General features: G+C 34.8%; 1 protein-coding gene across 1 annotated transcript; it reads left to right on the top strand.

Annotated features, from left to right (window-relative positions):
• The first annotated feature begins 278 nt into the window (after positions 1-278).
• SLC38A11 (solute carrier family 38 member 11) lies at positions 279-18,623 on the top strand. Its single transcript, XM_058809830.1, has 10 exons — positions 279-353; positions 953-1,087; positions 2,726-2,791; positions 4,431-4,537; positions 4,697-4,776; positions 12,718-12,788; positions 13,648-13,809; positions 15,517-15,629; positions 16,302-16,433; positions 18,378-18,623. Exons 1-10 carry the CDS (start codon positions 293-295, stop codon positions 18,621-18,623), a joined length of 1,173 nt encoding a protein of 390 aa, XP_058665813.1. The 5' UTR covers positions 279-292.
• The last annotated feature ends 374 nt before the right edge of the window (positions 18,624-18,997 follow it).

Consider the following 18,997-nt stretch of genomic DNA (forward strand, 5'->3'; position numbering starts at 1 on the left):
CAAAAATGTTGAGGTGTCAATTGAGACCACACCTTAGTGATAAATACCCCAGAGTCTCTTGGCCATAATGGTCAGACAGGTTGGGCAGGTGCTGCCTGATTTTCATACTTAAGCAACACTTTGTCCACTGAAAATTATATTTTGGAGATAATTCAGCATGCTGGTCCAGTTTGGGAGATTACTAGCATTCTTTAAAATCTGAGTTTTTCTTTATTTTGATTCTCACAAATAAATATTTGGAAAGAGTCTTCTAGAATCTCTCCTTTTCTGCTTTGCAGGATTGCCATATTCGATGAAGGAAGCTGGTTTTCCTCTAGGAATACTGCTTTTGTTTGTGGTTGCCTTAATCACAGGTACTCTAAAGGCAGTTTCTGTTGTAAAGATAAAATTAGTCATGCAATATTTTAGCTTATCTTGAGCTTAATGATACCTTAAACAAGTATATCTATGACAGTAAAAATGACTAATTTTTTCCTTACCTCGCTAATCTCTTCCGCAAATTAGTAAAAGTAGAGAATTACACTGTGCAACATATGAAGTTGCTTTTTGACTGCATTTATTTTCATGAAGCCTTAGTTTCCTAGTCCGGGTTACATTTGAAAGAGTGTTCTTATTTTTGCCCTCATAATCACCTGTTTGAGTCCACTGTTAAGACTGGACTAATTAAGAGACTGAATCCTGAGAGGGTTTTATATGACTTTTAAAAATAGACCACAAAATGAAAACCTTTGATTGTACTATGATTTTAAGTGTTTTTTTCCAGTATGAGCCTATAGCTCCTGGATTTAGTGGATTGAGAGATTTTGTGAGATTTCTCATTCCTGCTCTTCCTAGTGGCACTGCTTTTCTTCTTAGAACCTTTTTTTTTTGTTAGAGGAGTGAAAGAAGGTGAAAAGTAATCAACCACAAGTTGGCTCATGTCGTCTTTAACAATGATTTTATGTTTTAACAGATTATTCCATTATATTACTGATCAAAGGAGGAAATCTGTCCAGTACCAAAACCTATCAAGAGCTGGTCAAAAAAACTTATGGTCTTGTAGGTTATCTAATCCTTTCAGTTCTCCAGTTTTTATATCCATTTATTGGTAAGATCACATAAAATATAAATGTTTAAGTTTTATAAGTAACAAGCTTTTTCACATTACTGCATCATTTCACTGATTGAATATTAAGAACTATATAAAGAATGTACTGCATATACTTCTTTGCTATTTAAAAAAAATTAAATTTATTTTGTGGGTTCTGAAGAATGAGGAGTAATTCAATGAATTGAATGATCAGAATAATAGAATTGAACTGAAATGTAATAGCAGAGAAATTCAGGATTGCATATATGAAAATTAATGACCAAAGTAGCTAGAAAAATAGCAAAGGAGATTCTGTTCTAGATTGAGCAGCAGAGCACAAAGTTGATGTGTCTGAAAGAAAAGGAAAATATGAATTTAGGAGTACACTGAATTAGTATATTTTCAGAGATGCGATGTTACTGTAATTGGAGAAGCCACTGTTTAGGTCTTGCTCTTCAAAAGCGTTAGTTCATCTTCATACCCAGTGAAGGACTGGGAAATTAGGCACTCGAGACCCCTTGGAAGAAGAAATAGTAAATGAAGCAAAAGGTATAATCTGGGCAGGAATTTATTAGACCAGAAATTTGAAATAAAGTTCTGTTCTGAATCTGTCTCCTGCTGTAGCAACATAATTAAATAAAATCTTAAATAGTCTTGATATTTTCACACATGGGGCTGCAAGATGAGATGACTTGAGATATCAAGAGTCTGGACTTGTGATCATGAAGTCACAGATCAAAATTCCTGTTTGTGTCTGACTACAGATCCCTGAGATTTTTAAGGGTGGCAAGTTGCTGTTAGTGCAGGCAACAGTCTAAGACATTTAATTGTACTCCTTTGAAAACCAAGTACTCCCTTAATAATACAGAAAAAGAATTGTAAAGGTCTTAGTCCTCACCATAGAGCAATGGTTATGCTCTTGTATGTGTTTGCATTATTTTAGGTAAGTAGAGTTTATGACTTACAATTTTACAACACTGAATATTTATGTATGGTTAAGGTCAATACCTAAATATGTGCTGTCTAAATGCTAAAGATTTTGATAAATATAATTTGTGTATTCATACACGTGCACAAAACAACGAGCTTTTAGTGTAGAGTTAGATAAGAATGAAATAGGAGTGTTAAGGCCTCAGAACTTATTAATGAGAGGGAGAAATCGAAGTCCATATCTCATCTCCTAATTGATTTTCTCCTTCTTTCTTCTGCTTTAAAGAGTTTGCTAGCTTTTTGCATGAGCTAGAAAGTCTGTTGCGTTTAATTGCAGAACTGATTATTAGCCTTACACAGGAAATTTACTAAATAGAAACAAGCATTTGAAAGTAAACTGACAAAGAACTGCTATCTAAAACAAACAGTTTTTGAAAGCCTTTTTTATCCTCTTCTGAAGTAAGTTTATATGGCCACTCAGCACAATGGTCTTGCTTATCAGGCTGCATTAATTCTTAGGTGGTACCTGTTTAAGAAAAAGCAAAAAAGGAAGTGTTAAAGAATTATTTTTTTTAAACCTGAAACTTTCAAATTGTTGCTGCTAGCCAGAGTTTATCTTAGAGGGATAGTGGCATGTAATCCTGAAGTCTACAAAATGTGTGTATTCCGTGTTAGTCAAATATTGTGCATATGACTTGTACTAACAAAAAACTTATTTTCTTTAAGCTATGATCAGTTACAACATAATAACAGGAGACACTTTAACTAAAGTTTTTCAGAGAATTCCTGGAGGTAAGATGCATTTAAAAATTTTAAGAGTGGGGGATTATGGATTGGATAGAAGCGTAGCATAAGTACTTTGCAATTACCTGTAATATAGTTTCTAAAGTACTCTTAAGTTTAGTTCAAATTAAGGACTTGAAGCATATGTCTATGAGTGGGGTTTTTTGAGTTTGTTTTTTTTTCTTTAATAAGCCTTTCCCAAATAAAAACTATGAATCCTAGTCCTTGGCTATCAGTGGACTCAGTGTCAGTGAAGAGACCAGATGCTTCAGTGAAATACTAAGCAAATAGAAGTGAGTCTTCCACAGTTGGGTATTTACAAGATTATTGGGTTTTGTATTTTTTAAAATAATAATAATGATAATGATAATAATAATAATAATAATAATAATAATAATAATAATAATAGTAGTAGTAGTAGTAGTGAAACTGTACTTCATCTAGTGAATAATTCTGGATAGGTTGCAAATAATATAATGAATGTAATGCTTTTTAAATCATGCCCCCTTGTTTCTCTTCCTGTGCTCTAAGTTTTCACAGCAGCATCAGTGGAGCAATTCATGTATGTGTTTGATATCTACTTTAGCACAAAAGCAGCTAAATTAAAACATTCTTCACTGGGAGATTAAACTGAGAGAAAACATGCCTGTAATGAAGTGGAAATATGAATTTGTATGAACTGTTTCATTTCCAGAGGAGAGCTGTAATTTTCAGCATGTGAAACCTGAAAGGTGGATGCAGTTTTGTCACACTGTGTTGTTCTGTGAATAGCTGATCAAATTGATAGTGACAGTGAATATCTAATACTTTATATATAATATTACTTCTGTAAAAGGGGGAATCCCCAGCATGGCAAATCTGATTACCTATGCGGTGGAATACCCGCCTGGAAAGAGGTGGGAAAGCTTTATAATCTCCCAAAGAGGGAACAGAACACTGAGTTTTCCATATCAATTGCCAGTCACTTTCCAGCCATAATTTTTCATCAAGTATTCATTCAAGCCAATGATTTATGGTGGCCTCACTGTAACTTGGAGATGTTTTATTTTTGGTTGTCATTGGCTTGAAAAAGCCCACCAGTTGTGCAAACAAGTCCCACTGATTGCATAGAATATTATAAGAGCATTGTTGCGCTCACATGGTAATCTACTTGGCAAGTGGAAGCCAGCTGATAGTAGGAAAGGAGGTGACCAAAAGAAACGTCAAAATTAACTTATTTTAGGCCATTTCTTAGAGAACAGTGCTATCCTGAACAGCACAGTAATTGATGTCAACCCAGAGTATCAAAAAATTCTCAAGACTAAATGGCAGAAAGAAGAATTTTTTACTTTCAGTCTCCCAGCATTGACTCAGACATAATGAAAGACATTAATACCAATCTATATGTAGGAATCCAGACTTTGCAATTTTGGTTTAATATATCCCATATGTTATGCATTTGGTTTGAATTTGCAGAATTCTTGTGTGTCATGCTGTGCATGGCTTTCTCAGTGTTAGTTAATGCCTAGTTTTCAGTGTTACTTAGCCTGAGTAAAGGGAATAAAAGCTTGATCACCAACAGTTTGTTACTTCTAACCTTTCAAATGTAGCTAATATATTCCTCAAATTAGTCTCTTAAAGAAATAAATTATTTTCTTTTTTGCTTTAGTTGGGGTGGATAACGTGCTTACCGACCGTCACTTCATAATTCTTCTTACCACCATCATCTTTACCTTACCTATATCTTTATATCGAGACATAGCAAAATTGGGAAAGGTAAATCATAACAGCAGTTGATTTTTGGTTTATTGTTCTGTATGCTATTGAAAATAAATGCCAGTCATAACTGTGTAAATAATTAACAAATGCATTATGCTGCTCAAAGGACCACCTTTCAGCAGCTTGCTGACTGAAGTCATGTTTTTTCCTTTACAGGTATCTCTTCTTTCTCTGGTTCTAACCATTGTCATCCTGGTTGTTGTGATGGTGAGAGCAGTAACCTTCAGTCCACAAGTGTGAGTATTCTTACACTTGCCACAAAGTGAATTTTGTTCCTATAGAATCTGTTATTTCCCTGTTGCATTTACCTGCGTAGTTGTTGAACATGCCTGCTTTTGAAAAATCTCTATCAACAGTAATATAATGAACAGCTAAATATACTTCATCTTTTGTAATCTTTTCTTCTATTGGGTATATGCAAATTTAAAGAAAATCTCAAAACCCCTAGAGATAAAAGGGGAATTATGGATGCCTAATAGCAGGTGGGTCCTGAATTTCCTGAATTGGCATGTGAGATTGTTGGTCGTTTGAGTTTTTTTTTTTTTATTTTTTCGTTATTATCAGACTGCCTATATTTACAATCATTAAAATAGCTACTATCTTAGGAATATTTCTTTTTCTGATAAGATAAATATAATAATTTCATAATAAAATACAAATACTGTGAATTTTTTTAAAACACAATAATAAAATCTTTATTTTGTCATTTGAGAAAACTGTATGATACCAAAAACTCTTACTCATGCATACTCTGAAAATAATATTTAACATTGGACATTGGAGTGTTCTAGACAATTTAGTTCACATAAGTATGTGTTGTGACAGTATTTTTATTATTATATTGCAAAAAAGTGCTACTAATCCATTATTTTTCCTTAAAGGCTTAGAAGGGCTGTCTTTCTTCTCATCCTTTAAATGTATAGATTTATTAATAAAGATGAAAAATTCTACTTCTGAAGGTGCTTTTTTATTTATTGGAACAGATTTATATGCTATTTCTTATGTTTCCCTCAGTAGATTCTTCCGCCAGGATTGTTTCAGCATGTTAGGCACAATTGTTCAGTTGTATTACTGCTGTGATACATGGGTTAATTGCAGGGTATTCAGGTTTAACGGTAGGAAGATGCCTAGAATAGCAATTTCTTAAGTTGTACCAGATGATGTTGTCTATCATCCACAAAATCTCTCTCTCAGAACAGTGTGGAACTTCCCTCCCCACCATATTTCTGGAGCAGCATGTTTTTCACACTGTGTGTCAAAGGGGTTTTTAAAAGGTTAATCTCAAATCTCCCTGTTAAAAAAGGAAGAAGCTATATATAATAGTTACTGATAACCTTGTTACTATGGTAACATTTCTTCTCCACAGTTGTGATGCACTGAAAAATATGGAATGTATGGTTTTATTTTTTCTTACAATACATGCTGTTTGGTTTTGAGTGATTCTTGAAGTTTTACTTCTTAATTCTTTAGAGACTTCCATTTCTGCCTTTGCACTTTTTGTTTTCAAAAATGCATCTACCAAGTTGATAAACAGTTGGCAATTTTTTTTCCTCACCAACATTCTGTTAATGTCTATTTTTACTATCTTTGCTATTTTTATTTTACAGTTAGACATAGTTTTAACAATTAAAGTACATGTCTATCTTCTATTTTGTTGTATTGTGGTATGGATTTATTTTTGCAATGAAAAGAAAGAATACTGCTATATTTTAATATGGGTCTCATCAAGTGAAACAAGTGAATTAACACTTTTACTTTGAATCCTTATTAAAATACAATGGAAGTCAGAGTTCACAATGAGATTTTTAAAAATCATTATTGCAAGAGCACAATCCTTGTATCTGTCACATAGGAAAAAAAATTGTACAATCCTGGATAAAGGCTCACTGGGGACAAGAATATTTAATCCCTAGAATTGTTATATGGCAGAACTGATTATGTGCCTGCCATTGACGACAGGTGATTGCCAAGAACAAACTAGACAATTCCATGGTTTCCCATTCCAGTCCTTAACTGGCATTTTCTTATGAATTCTTCCTGTGTATGACTCCATTTCATATTGGTTGCTTCTTGGCCTAACCACAGTGGATATGAACAGCAAACTATTTATGCTTTTTCAAGTGCTTGAAAAACACCTCTAAAAAAGCTGTAATTTGACCCCCTTCGGGATCCTTTCTATAGACTAAATAGGCACAGTTCCTTTAGGGTTTCTCTTTTTGTAATTTCCTGTGCTTCTGATCATGCTCAATGGCTGCCTCAAGTCTTCTGCAAGTTAAAGTAGAATCACAGTGCCCCACCTGCCAGGGATATTCCCTCTGAGGAGCAGAGAAGATGATGTATCTTAAATGCAGAGTGTTGTAAGGTCCTGTTCAAGTGTGTCCCTTGGGGATTGCCATGCCTCTGTTTATGTAGCCTAGTTTGATGTTAGCCTCTTTGGAAGATAGCATGATATCATGAATGTGCCTTGAGTTTGCAGTCTAGTGGAACTACCGAGCACGAGATACTGTGCAGAACTGTTTGCATGATTTTTCCTTTTCTCATGAAGTTTGGGAATTTTTTTGTTTGTTTGTTCTCTCTGCCTTGTTCTTGTGAAGTCTTTTTATCCTCTGCATAACTGTAGAATTTGTCATTTCAGAATTGAATGCTGCTTTATCAGATGATTTCTCCACTTACCAGCTTCTTTATGATTTTTCATTTTTCATCCTGTTCTCTAGCATGATTGTGTTAATTGCACATTTCATGCTTTTCATTAAGAACACTTTTTGCTTTTTGTTCCATCATTCAAGTTGTTGCTGAATATGTTCAAAAGTACTGGACTCAGATCAGGTTCCACTGGAATCCCATTTGGATATCTTCCTGCTTTAATAATTACTTTCTGAGCAGTAATCAGTTTTCATTTACTTTTAGATTTTTCAAGGTGAATACTTCTTCCCTTTGAGAGGTACAAGATCATTATGTGGAAATGATAAAACATTTTTTGCTTAGCTGCAATCCATGCTCTAGTTGAAAATTTAATCTTACTTGGACAACAAAGCAATTAAGGATATTTTCTGCAGTAACCTGAAACTTTCTCCAATGTTTTAGACCATCAGAGAAACAAAGAGATTATTACTATTTTAAACAAGAATTACAAGGTTTTGAATGTTGCTTGTTTTTTTGTTTGTTTTTGTCATTATTTGTTTTGAGTGTGAGGCTGGTTGTCCAAGGACATTTTAGGAATGTTATTGTCACATTCTCATGAAGAAAAACAAAATGTTATTTCAGATGCGGGATTACTTGGTTTAATTTATTTCCTCTTATGACAAATACAAAACTGAGGTACTTCTTTTTTTTCAGTTTTGCTTTTGATAACCACCGTCCATATGATTATTGTTAACTGAATGACACAATAAGCCTGCAGATAGAATACAGTGTTCTGGATTATTAAGAGTTCATTGTCAGTATTTTAAGATGTTGGATGAAATTACATTTTGACCTGATCTCTATAGCCATTTGCTTACCCATGGCTGGGTATTTATGTGCTGTGATCAGAAAAAATAGGTAGGAGTTAACTGAAACTGTCAAGTGCAGCATGTTAATACTGCATGAAATAACTTCATGCTTCTAGCCTGAAACTAACATTCCTTGCTGTAAAAAGAAATATTTTATGTAGCTTATAAAGAGGGATCATTTTAATTTAATTTGGTGTTCTGTAGCAAGAATGTTATGATGTCAGTGTCTCCATAATACATAAATGTCTATGAAAAACTTCAAGAGCATCTGCTACACATAAAAAGGATGTGAGAATTACTCAACTGGCAGCTGATTCTAGGGGTAAACACCAAGGGCTCAGGCAAAAAAACTTGAAAGTAAAAAGCTGATTTTTTCCTTTAGATAAAAAAATCCACTAGTAAGCAACGGTAATCTGTAATGTGTGATAAAATTAAAAAAACCAGCTAAGCTACTTTTATATTTACAGAACTGTTAAGTAATTCATTAAGGAAGAAAGAAGAGTAGACATAGCTGTATCTAAGTTTAGCTGACATAATGGCTTTGCCTTGTCTGTGTTCTTTCACAAGATGACTTTGATTAATATGAAATCCAAGGCTAATGTGAGCTGTACTCATTTTCTTTCCATTATATTGAGTAAAGTTATATTCAGCATCTATGAACTTTTCAGTATCTTGAAACTTCTAAAGTTCAAAAATACCTAGAAAGCTATTTTACCTTAGAATAGAATTAAATTGAAATGTTACAATTAATTTCCTAAATGTTTAAATCATTGAATTAAACCTGAATTAATCTATGAGATAATTCTGGGTTATATTGTTAACTGTTGGTTTGTACCTAAACTTGGCAGTTTGACACTGATCTTCAGTCCAAAACAATGGAAGTCTCTTGCTCATTCCAACTTGTAGCTCCCCTGTTACATGACTGTTCCTATCTAGGAATCACCTTATTTTTTTCAGGTCAGTGTTGCATACCACAAGCTGGTTGAGATTGGGGTATTTCTTTCTCTTGCCTTCATCAAAGATGTTTTGCTTCTCATGCACTCTTATACTGCAGCATTTCTATATAAGAGACAGAAAATACTTTTGTGTAGCATTGCTCTTAAAATGGGGACAGTTATGCTGCAGGTGTTTTACAAGAAGTAAAAGAGAGGCCATCTTAGACTGCCAAACAAATTTGCCCAACTTTTACTCATGATCTGGATGCTTACCCTGTTAGGATGTCTTATCCTTTGCCTGGTTCATTTGTTCTTCTCAATTTTCCTGTTCTTATGTAGATAAACATGAATATTTTCAAAACTCTTCAGAACTCAGTAATATGTTTATTATGGTATATTTTCACTTACATATATTGAAGACTCAGTACAGTCTTATTTTCTTACCTTCAAGGTCTTCTTCATTGCTAGGCCTCACTACCTTCAGTCTGCCTTGCTTTTGTTCTAGTTTCAGCTAAGATTTTTTCCCTGCATGGGAACTCCCTTAGGCTGTCTTTTTTCTCAATCTTTTACTATTTTTATTCCAAGAACTACATGTAAATTATATCTCAGGTTTTACTTTGTGTTTCAGCTTCTGCTATATATGATAGACAGTACAGCTGTCAGCAAGTGCATTTAGTTCAAAAATGTGTTTCTTCTCTTACCTTTCATTGTTGCATCTAACTAATACTACTTCAGTGTGAAAAAAACTTCCTGTTCATGCAGGCATAGCCTATGCTTTTGTACACTGAGTGAGTAGCAGAGAGCTAGCTGATTTTTTCACTCACAGATTTTCACAGCTAATACTATTCTTGTATAAGTAGCAGTTAAAATCTTTCCCTAATAACTCCTAACAAGAATGTAGGTCAGAACAAAAGTCCTCTCTAAAAAAAATCATCTTGAACAGTAGCAGCAGGATTGAAAAACCACGAGAAGTTATCCTGTATTCTTGTGTTATTATTTCAGTGTGTCCATGCATCTGCCGACAGAGATGCATATATTAAATCAATTTGTGTGTGTTTACTTTGACAGATGATGTTTCCATTAGCTGCCCTTTGGCTTGTGAGTGATTTTCTGTGATTGTTCACTATGTGGCTCTTCTGTAACTAACACCTGCTGTTTTCTGGCACAGTTTTCTCCTTCTGAGAAGTTTTTCTATGAAGTTGTATTTTATATAGACACTTTGATGTCACCTGCACCCTTTCCCAGGAGCTTTCATATGTCTGTTTGTTCTGCAGATTGAACTTGGGAGTAATTTCCTGTTGATGTGATCACAGGTCTAGAACTGTTGGCTCTCAGTTCCAAACACTCAGAAATGAAATTTCTGGCTGTGTGTTTTCATTGCATGAGGTCCCTCTATTCCCACAATATGAAAATGTTTTTCAGAGCACATGCAGCAATATATAAATTACTGAAGAAAACACCACATCTGTACCAGAATGAATTGTAGGACATTACAAGCTGCTGGTAGGGTTGAAATCAGGGATCTGAAATTCTTCCTCTGTTCTGTGACTAGAATGGAAGGAATTTATCTTCTTAGGCTCTTAAATAAGCAGGATTTTGTTCTTTTGGGTTTTCCCCCTAATAATACTCCTAATCTGATTTGTCGTTTCAGTAAAGCAAAACAATATCTTAGTCTTTTGCATATTGCTAGTGCATAAGCTAGTGCTGTGCAAGGGGAAAATCTGCTCCTGTGATTTGTTTTTACTTAATTGGCCACTTTATTAAAAATGTTTCAAGTGAAATTCATATGCTTTCTGAATGCCCTTTTAAAATCTGTATTTGTAGGAGCTCATAATATAGCTATAACATTGCATGTACCGTTTTTACAGAAATTAAATGTTTCAGGCAAAACCATTCTTTATTTCTTTGCATTTAAAATATTTTTGTTTCTAAGATATTTGATAATCTAACTTTATTATTAATAGGAAAGAGCCAAAGAAAACTTCTGCTGTCAAATGAAAATATAAAACAAATTTTCATTTTGTATGTTTATTATCAAAGCTGACCTCTAGTGGTTACAGAATGGAACAAATGCAGTGTTAGCTTCCTTTATTTTTTTTATTTTGAAATATTATTGCAATTTTTCCAATCAGATATGAATGTTTTCCTTAAAAACCTTGCATTCAGAATGATTAATATTAATTTTCCAGACACATCTCTAGGTGTAGTGATTTGAAATCAGTGGTGCTGTAATTTTAAGGGAGCTTTTATAAGGAACAAGAGCAGCTATAGAGGGTCAGAACTCCTATTTCTCAAGACAAATACCAGATAGCTCTATTTCATCCATATACTTTACATCTGCTTGCTGAGTCTGAGAGTTTTTTAGGAGGGCCATATTCAGCTGCCAAAGGCTCGAAGCAGTATGTTACAGCAGTTCAAGACAATATACTGTACTTGAGGACAAAAAAGGGAGCTTGATTTTATGTTCAGGTTCTGTTAATTTCAAAGTTAAGCTTCGCAACCACAGCTTAAGAGCTGAAAAGCTCCTCTAAGTCTGAACTGAATGTGCATTAGGTACTTTAAATCTGGGTTTTATTAATATGAAAAAGGAAGGACTGACTGTTTGAACTCAGGAAATAGTAAGATATGAGTTCTGAAAGAGGAAACTGCAACCTTTTTTTACTTTTTTTTTACTATTACTTTTATTTTAATGTGTTTATTTTTAGGGGCTGGAGGTGTAATTTAAACATTTGAAAGCAATGAAACCTGGTATGGCATATGCCACTGCAGCTCTCAAAACCAGCGAGAGGGAGAGATCACCAAAGAGAGGGAGAGATAAAGCTGCCATTGTTACCTTCACAGAAGTGGCCTGAGTGCCATACTGCTTCCTAGGGCAGTAGGAAAAGAGCATCTTAAGGTCTCAGGTGGCAGCAGCTTTCCCTCTAAATAAAAACAGAGCAATCAAGGTTAGCAGTAGCCAACTTTTTAAGAGCAAGATTCTCTGGATTATTTTTCATTGTCTGTGCTTTAATATTACAAATTCAATAATTAACTAGCTTGTGAATTTCATTTGATCTTTTTAGCAAATTGTATGTCTGGAAAATGATGTTTTGTGTCTTTCCCTGATTTTTCATTTTGGCTCTTTATTCCAAGGTGAAGTTCATGTAGTAAATGGTTTTTAACAAAGTTTGCTGATGGTCCTTCTCTAAGCATTGCAATTACCACAGGTCCAAATCTGTGAGCGTATCTTAGAGGAGGAGGTGTGGGGAGTATTACATTCTTGCCTTACTGTAAAAGTCTCCATGTACTCTCTTACAATTTCTTTTATGTTTTGGGAAGTAGGGGAATCTCTTTAGTATGAGGAACAGTTGGCAGAGGTATAAAGAAGGCAAACTCCCTCACTTGATTTGTAGCCTAGTAAAATGGTATCTCTAGACTGCATTGATTGCATGTTTAAATTCAAAGGTAGAAATTGCCTCTAAGTAGTCAGAGGACATTTTCAGTTGAGATAACCTTAGTCAGAATCATTTACAGCTTTTACCTTCCATCTTGCTGTTTCTTGGCATATGCTGACTTGAAGAGTTTATTTACAAAACTGAAACAGGCTGACATTTTTGACGGTAAACACTGGTTACAGAAATACCTGAATCAAAACAAGGGAGATGAGAAAGGTATCTCCCTGGTTTCAGCTTGTTAATAAACACTGGGCCTGTGTCAGAGAGCAATAACTGATATTTGAAAAGAGGGTAACCTATTTAAATGTCTGTTTTAGACCCAAATCAGAAAATGCATGGATATTTGCAAAACCAAATGCAGTACAAGCCGTTGGGGTGATGTCATTTGGTAAGTGTTTTTTGCCATTTGGGTTTTTTTTCAATAATCAATTGTAAGAAACTATATTATTTTGAAACTAGAACTATTTAATATTTTGAAACTAGAACTATTTAATATTTTGAAACTAGAATTTTTTTAATATTCATGTTAAACTGGTGTTGAAAAAAAAAAGAAATTGTGTGAATGATTCATATGAATGTCATTGTTATTGTGTAAGACGTTAACCTCCTCCAGTGTCCATTTGGCCCTGGAGGCTTGCCACTGTAGCAGAGACAGTATGCATGTAGGGGCAGCTCACCTGTGCAGGTCATCCTAAAGCCCTGCATCAGTGGGTTTGTCTGACTGATAAACTGAGGGGGCTGGGATCATTCTGTATTCCCTTGGGTAACCTCTAACAGAAAAGTCCTCATTCTGAAATCTGTTCCTGCCTGCAGGAGCTGCTATATTATTTCTTGTTAGCATTGTGATAATCTGAGGCCTCCCAATGATTGCTGCTGCCTAAAATGGATGCCATATGAAGTCTGAAAGTAGCAAATGGCTCTGTAGATTTAAAAAAAAAAAAAAACAACAACTTCTCAAATCTGCTGCTGGGTTCTTAAGTAAAGGGAGGAGGAAATAGCTGTGGAATGGAGATGTGCAGGGTGGGAAATGGCATAGCATTTAAGGATAATGTAATCAGAATCATCTGAGGATGAATATAAACCTTCATCAAATCAACTAAGCAAGCAAAGGTTCAAGCCATTTATCTTTGCCACTCATTGCAAGATTAATGTTTGTATTTAATAATGAGTGGATTCAAACTGTGCAGGGTCTCTATGCATTTATGCATGAATTCATACATTTGCTTTAACTGTCATGTGTGTTTCAGCATTCATCTGCCACCATAACAGCTTTTTAATATATGGGTCTCTGGAAGAACCCACATTAAAGAATTGGTCTCAAGTCACACATATGTCTGTGGCCCTTGCTCTTGTCATCAGTGTAGCATTTGCTGCCAGTGGATATATGACTTTTACAGGATACACAGAAGGTAAACTGCTTGATCCCTCAGTTTTGGTGCTTGCTATAATCCTTACGTTTCTGCCTTCCTGTCTGATTTTTTTCCGTAAACATCTTGGTGACTGTAAAAATGCAAATATCATAGTACATTTGGGCAGAAATAGGACACTCCTCATAGTTACCCAACAACCAAAATGTGATCCAGAAATGTCAGCTACATGCTAATAGCTGTCAGATTCTTAAGCATAAGCCTCACCAGTGGAAGTCCCATTTGTATACTTCCATCACTGAAACACTTCGAGGACTACACAGCTATGATTTATCCACATGGTTCAACAGCAGAGAGCAGTAAGAACAAAAATTTCCTACAGGGTATCTGGTATATATCTGTGTATATTTTCTTACATTTTTTCTTGTCTGTACTAATACAGCATCCTAGAGTTAGAGATATTTCCTATCTTTGCAACAGCTGTTCTGGTGTTGCTAATCCTACTGTTCCATATGAATACACATAAATATATATAACCAATGTTGCATCATGCTATTTAACATCATTTTGTTGAAGTGAAAAAGGTATGTTCATAAGAACAAGGTATAAATTGGTTTCAGTGCATTACTTTCTTCAGAGAAAATACACATTTCATTATCAAGCATATTTTCTCTTGCTTAATAGTGACATTCCGGATTGTAGGAGGAGGCTTCCAGGCTTTTTCCTTTTCTGATGAGCAGCAGCATTTAGTTGAGAACAAAGAAATTGTAGGATGGGGGCTCCTGGTTTATGTGTCCTTTTTTCCTGCCTCCAGTGCTTACTCCCGCAGAGTAAGTCACTGTCCCAGATGTACTGTAGGTAGACCGAATGCAGGCTGGCTGAGAACTTTCAAGTACAGAAAGCTCTGCCAGCAGCTCCTCCTCAGCTTATGACTCTTGTGTTAGCATGTTCCATCTCACCTTTGTCTTCCCTGCCAAAATCTTTTGGCTGTTTAAAGTACACCTTATTGCTTCTTCAGTGCCATTGTGATTCCTAAAGAGGTAAATCATGAGACACTGTTGTAACCACATAAAAGCGAACTGATAGATCATCTGGTCACTGTCTTGTACTGTCTCTTGTGCTTCAGAGATCATTATTACAGATTCATGGTAAAAAACAAGCAAGTTGATTTGAATTTTATAGTGATGCTTTCGTTTTTAGATATAAGATGATTTGCTAGGTAATCATTGCTAGGTAATAAACATCCATATGTATATAATGGGCCTTTGAGGTCAGGATACTTAACCTTCTTTTCTACAGCTTATTAGCTGTGATTAGATACTGTCAGGGAAATGCAGTTCTCCACAGGTAATTCACCTTTTTAATGTAATTGTTGGTCTAGGAGTTTTTAGGGAAAATTTTATTTTCTACACATGAGCTTTCTTTCTGAATCTGTCACATATTTATTTAATCAAACACTGGCATCTCATACAAAATCTATATTAGAGAAGATAACAGATGACAAACTCTGATATGTGTATTTTAAAAGATTTTTTGAAGATAAATGCTGCTTGAGGTAAAAACACTGCTTAACCAGCAGGATAAGCTGAAGGTTGTTCCTGGACATAACCTGTGACTGTAACTAGTTTTTAGTTACATGTCAGAAGAGGGAATCAGAAAATCTCAATTACTCCAGTAACCTGACTTCAAGTTGCAAATACAGGTAAATTATGTGAGGTTCAAGCTAATTGGTGTTTTGTTATGCCTCAGGAGATATATTTGAAAACTACTGTAGAGATGACAACCTTGCTACCTTTGGAAGGTTTTGTTATGGAGTTACTGTAATTCTGACCTTCCCCCTTGAATGTTTTGTGACCAGAGAGGTAAGAATTTATTACATTTTCCCTTTAACACTGTTGTTATATATTAGTAATATTGTCACATTCTTAATACATATTGCAGGTGAACTTTATGGTTGATCTGTGATAAATACCAGCATATTTTATCCTGCAACGTGCAGTCAGTATGGTGGACTGGTTGTACTGTTTAAACACTGGCCATATAATGTTGTTTTATATTTATTATAATATTAGTCAACATTATATTAAATAATTACTTAATAATATCAGGACTGCTTAAAATTTCAAGTTTGACATAAATGACACTGTTGTTATTGTGTTGAGAATAGCCAAAAATAGAGACTTTTCAATCTTAATAGTTTTTCTTTTTAGAAGTATATCCATCTAGGATATTCATCCATTTAATGAATAATTGTAAGTGGATTTATTCTGTAATGGGCAAATGGGAAAAGAGTAAATTTTGAAATCCTGCAGGTATAACTAAGTCAATTTGGCAAGTGTTCTGAAATACTAGTAATGATTGTTATGAGTAATTTTTGGAAGCAAATGAAGATATTTTCTTGAGGCAAGGTAAGTAAAATTCAGCCAGTGCATTCTCACCCATTCCTTTAGTTTTCTAAGGTTAGAAGGTTTGGAGTAAGTTGTTTGATAACATAGGGAGAAAAATAAAGGTTTAAAATTGTGTTTCTGTTTCAGGTGATTGCCAATGTGTTTTTCCATGGGAACCTCTCAACAGTTTTCCATGTTGTTGTGACAGTAGTTATCATTGCTGTGGCGACTGGTGTATCATTAATGTATGATTGCCTTGGAATAGTTTTAGAGCTGAATGTAAGTGAACCTGTCTACTCTTCTATTTAATACATCACTTATTAATAAATAAGAACTTTTTAAAATCCACAGGTCTACTGAAAATCTTACATAATTTGTCATAGTCAGTAGTAATGTTAGAAGAAGGAATTACTGCTTCAAACACAGATAACTAAGGGTGAAAGGAAGTTCAAGAAGTAAAATTCATATGGTTGGGGGAGGGTTTTAGAACAGTTTTGTAGATAAGGCAAGTGGCTATGACCTACAAAATTTGTTAAGCTGCAGCAGAAATCACTGAAATACTCATCCAAAGTGTCTAGTGGTACTGAATTTAGCATTTCTTTCTTCAGTCCCTGCTTCTGATTAAGTTGGCAAATTACTTAGCACTGGGGCAGATTCTAGGGACTGCCTTGTGCCACAGGGGCAAAAACCAGAGGGAGGTAGAAAGAAAAAAGCAGTAGTAGCTGATTCCACAGATATTACAGTAGTGACCACAGAGATGGTCACTAGAAATATACAATCAAAAGCAAGCAAAAAAAGCAAGCATTCCATCAATGCAGTGGTTTGTTTTTTTTCTTAAGCAGTTAGTCAGTAGTCAAGCTGATGGCTTTATTCAGTCGCAAAGAGAAGATAGTCAGGCATCTGCATGGGTAGGTCCTATCTTGTGGGGGTTTTTTGCTTTTCCTTTTTAAGAGAGAATTTGACAATACAGCTGTAGGTATTTATTGGATGTAATAATTATGCTCAGAAAGATTGTTCAGTCTTGATACCTAGCAGTAGGGAAAACTGAATAGAGTATTTACATGTGAGAGAAAGGGGATCTATCTTTTCAGCTGGCTTTCTGTCCTGCAGAAGAGCTGTCTTACGGCTGTTCACCACAGATGGCATTTGATACTATTTCTCTGACCCTGGTTACTCCTTCCCTGCTTTCTGGTTTTAGAACAAAACAGAAGCTATTGTGTTTGCCTGGTGGTAATTCCCCAGGGAAACTATTGGGTCATATGGGAGTTAAAGGATTTTCTTTGTTATTCTTTTACTGGGATGCTGGGTTGTGTTACTTCAGACACCTAAAGCTTAATTTTCATGGAGGAGAAACTTTGTGCTTGTTCCTATTTCTGATGTCTGTACTGATGACTGTTAACAAGTTCTACCATACAAATATTGGAAATTTTGTACAAATGATGATGTAAAGTTATTACTTTGGCTGGATTACCATCTGGCCATAATTAAATTGAAACATAGTGTTTGTTAAGTATGTAACTAAATAAACATTCAAAATTTCTGCATAAAATTGCTCCCTTTTGGCATGTAACAAATATGCTAATCTGCAGTGGCTTTACTATAAAAAGAATTTTTGAAAGTGCTTTTTGTTTGTCCCTTCTAAGAGAGCATTTAAAGAGGAGCTGAATTTTTAGTGAGAAGAAGGGTTCTACTCTGCCAAAAGGAGCTTTACTTTCATAGGGAAGTCAACCTAAATCAGGTTATAAATGTCAAAACTGCTCAGAATTCTTTGAAATGCTACATGATGCTTCCACTTTTCAAAAAATTTTATTCCTTTTAAGGGCAGTTATATCACAACTCCTCCATGGAATTATCTTAAATATTTTAATTCAGTTCAAGTATTGAAGAATTATGTTTAGACTTTATCTCTTAAGCTGAGAAACTTTGGGAAATAAGATTAAATGCTTCTTGCAATGTTAAAATATTCTTCTCTATCAGCAAAGCAAAAGCATTTAAATAAATCTTAATTATTAGAAATAGTTTAACAGATATTTTTGCATATTTTTGGGACCTTTTTTTTGGAAAAAAAAGGTTTTCCATGCAGCAACACAGGAAAAGGACTTTATCCACTATTTTTACTGTTGTATCAGTCTAATCACAACTGTTAAAAAATTTAGGTTTTTGTTCTTCACATCTAAATAAACATGCTTATGAGTTTTTTCTATTGCTCTTTCCCCCACACAGGGAGTTTTGAGTGCTACCCCACTTGTTTTTATCATCCCATCAGCGTGTTACCTAAGGCTGTCCAAGGAGCGCTGGAACCATCCAGATAACCTCATATCCTGCCTGATTCTTGTTCTTGGTGTGCTAGTGATGGCAGTTGGGTTTGTCATGACTGTCTTGCATCCCCAGGAATGTAGCCATGGAAAAGAAATGTTCTACTGCTCCCCTAGTAATGCTTCTTTACACAACAGCACACTTCCACCATAGGTATTTACTTACATACTTGATTTTATGCTGCCATCCTTTTTCAGGTGAGACTTCAGTTTTAACTGTTGAAACACAAAATCTCAGAGGTGCCTTTCAGTAGACATTACTTGAATAACTTGCAAGCCTACCAAAAAGTTTGCATTTTTTAACCTTAGTCTGCAGTGCTGTTTAAAAGCGATAAATTAAATGTTTTGGAATGTAAACCTTTCCCATGTTTCCTTGATTTAAATTAGTTTTTATTAATTTTATAATATTTCAAGTGTATTTATTAGCACACTATAGTATGGGGGTTTTTTGAAGTCCTGAGAAAAAGTATTTTTGGATCTCTGTGTACTACAATTCTGCTCTTAAATGAATAGACCCTTATTAATTCT

Source organism: Ammospiza caudacuta, chromosome 8 (assembly GCF_027887145.1).
Source record: "Ammospiza caudacuta isolate bAmmCau1 chromosome 8, bAmmCau1.pri, whole genome shotgun sequence".
In the NCBI taxonomy this organism is placed as follows: domain Eukaryota; kingdom Metazoa; phylum Chordata; class Aves; order Passeriformes; family Passerellidae; genus Ammospiza; species Ammospiza caudacuta.

Bases quoted from the DNA above. Each gene is read 5' to 3' on its own strand.
- SLC38A11 (XM_058809830.1), top strand. From the start codon at position 293: ATGAAGGAAGCTGGTTTTCCTCTAGGAATACTGCTTTTGTTTGTGGTT. The intron at 4,777-12,717 runs GTGAGTATTCTT...TGTCTGTTTTAG, and splicing joins GTAACCTTCAGTCCACAAGT to ACCCAAATCAGAAAATGCAT. The intron at 15,630-16,301 runs GTAAGAATTTAT...TTTCTGTTTCAG, and splicing joins AATGTTTTGTGACCAGAGAG to GTGATTGCCAATGTGTTTTT.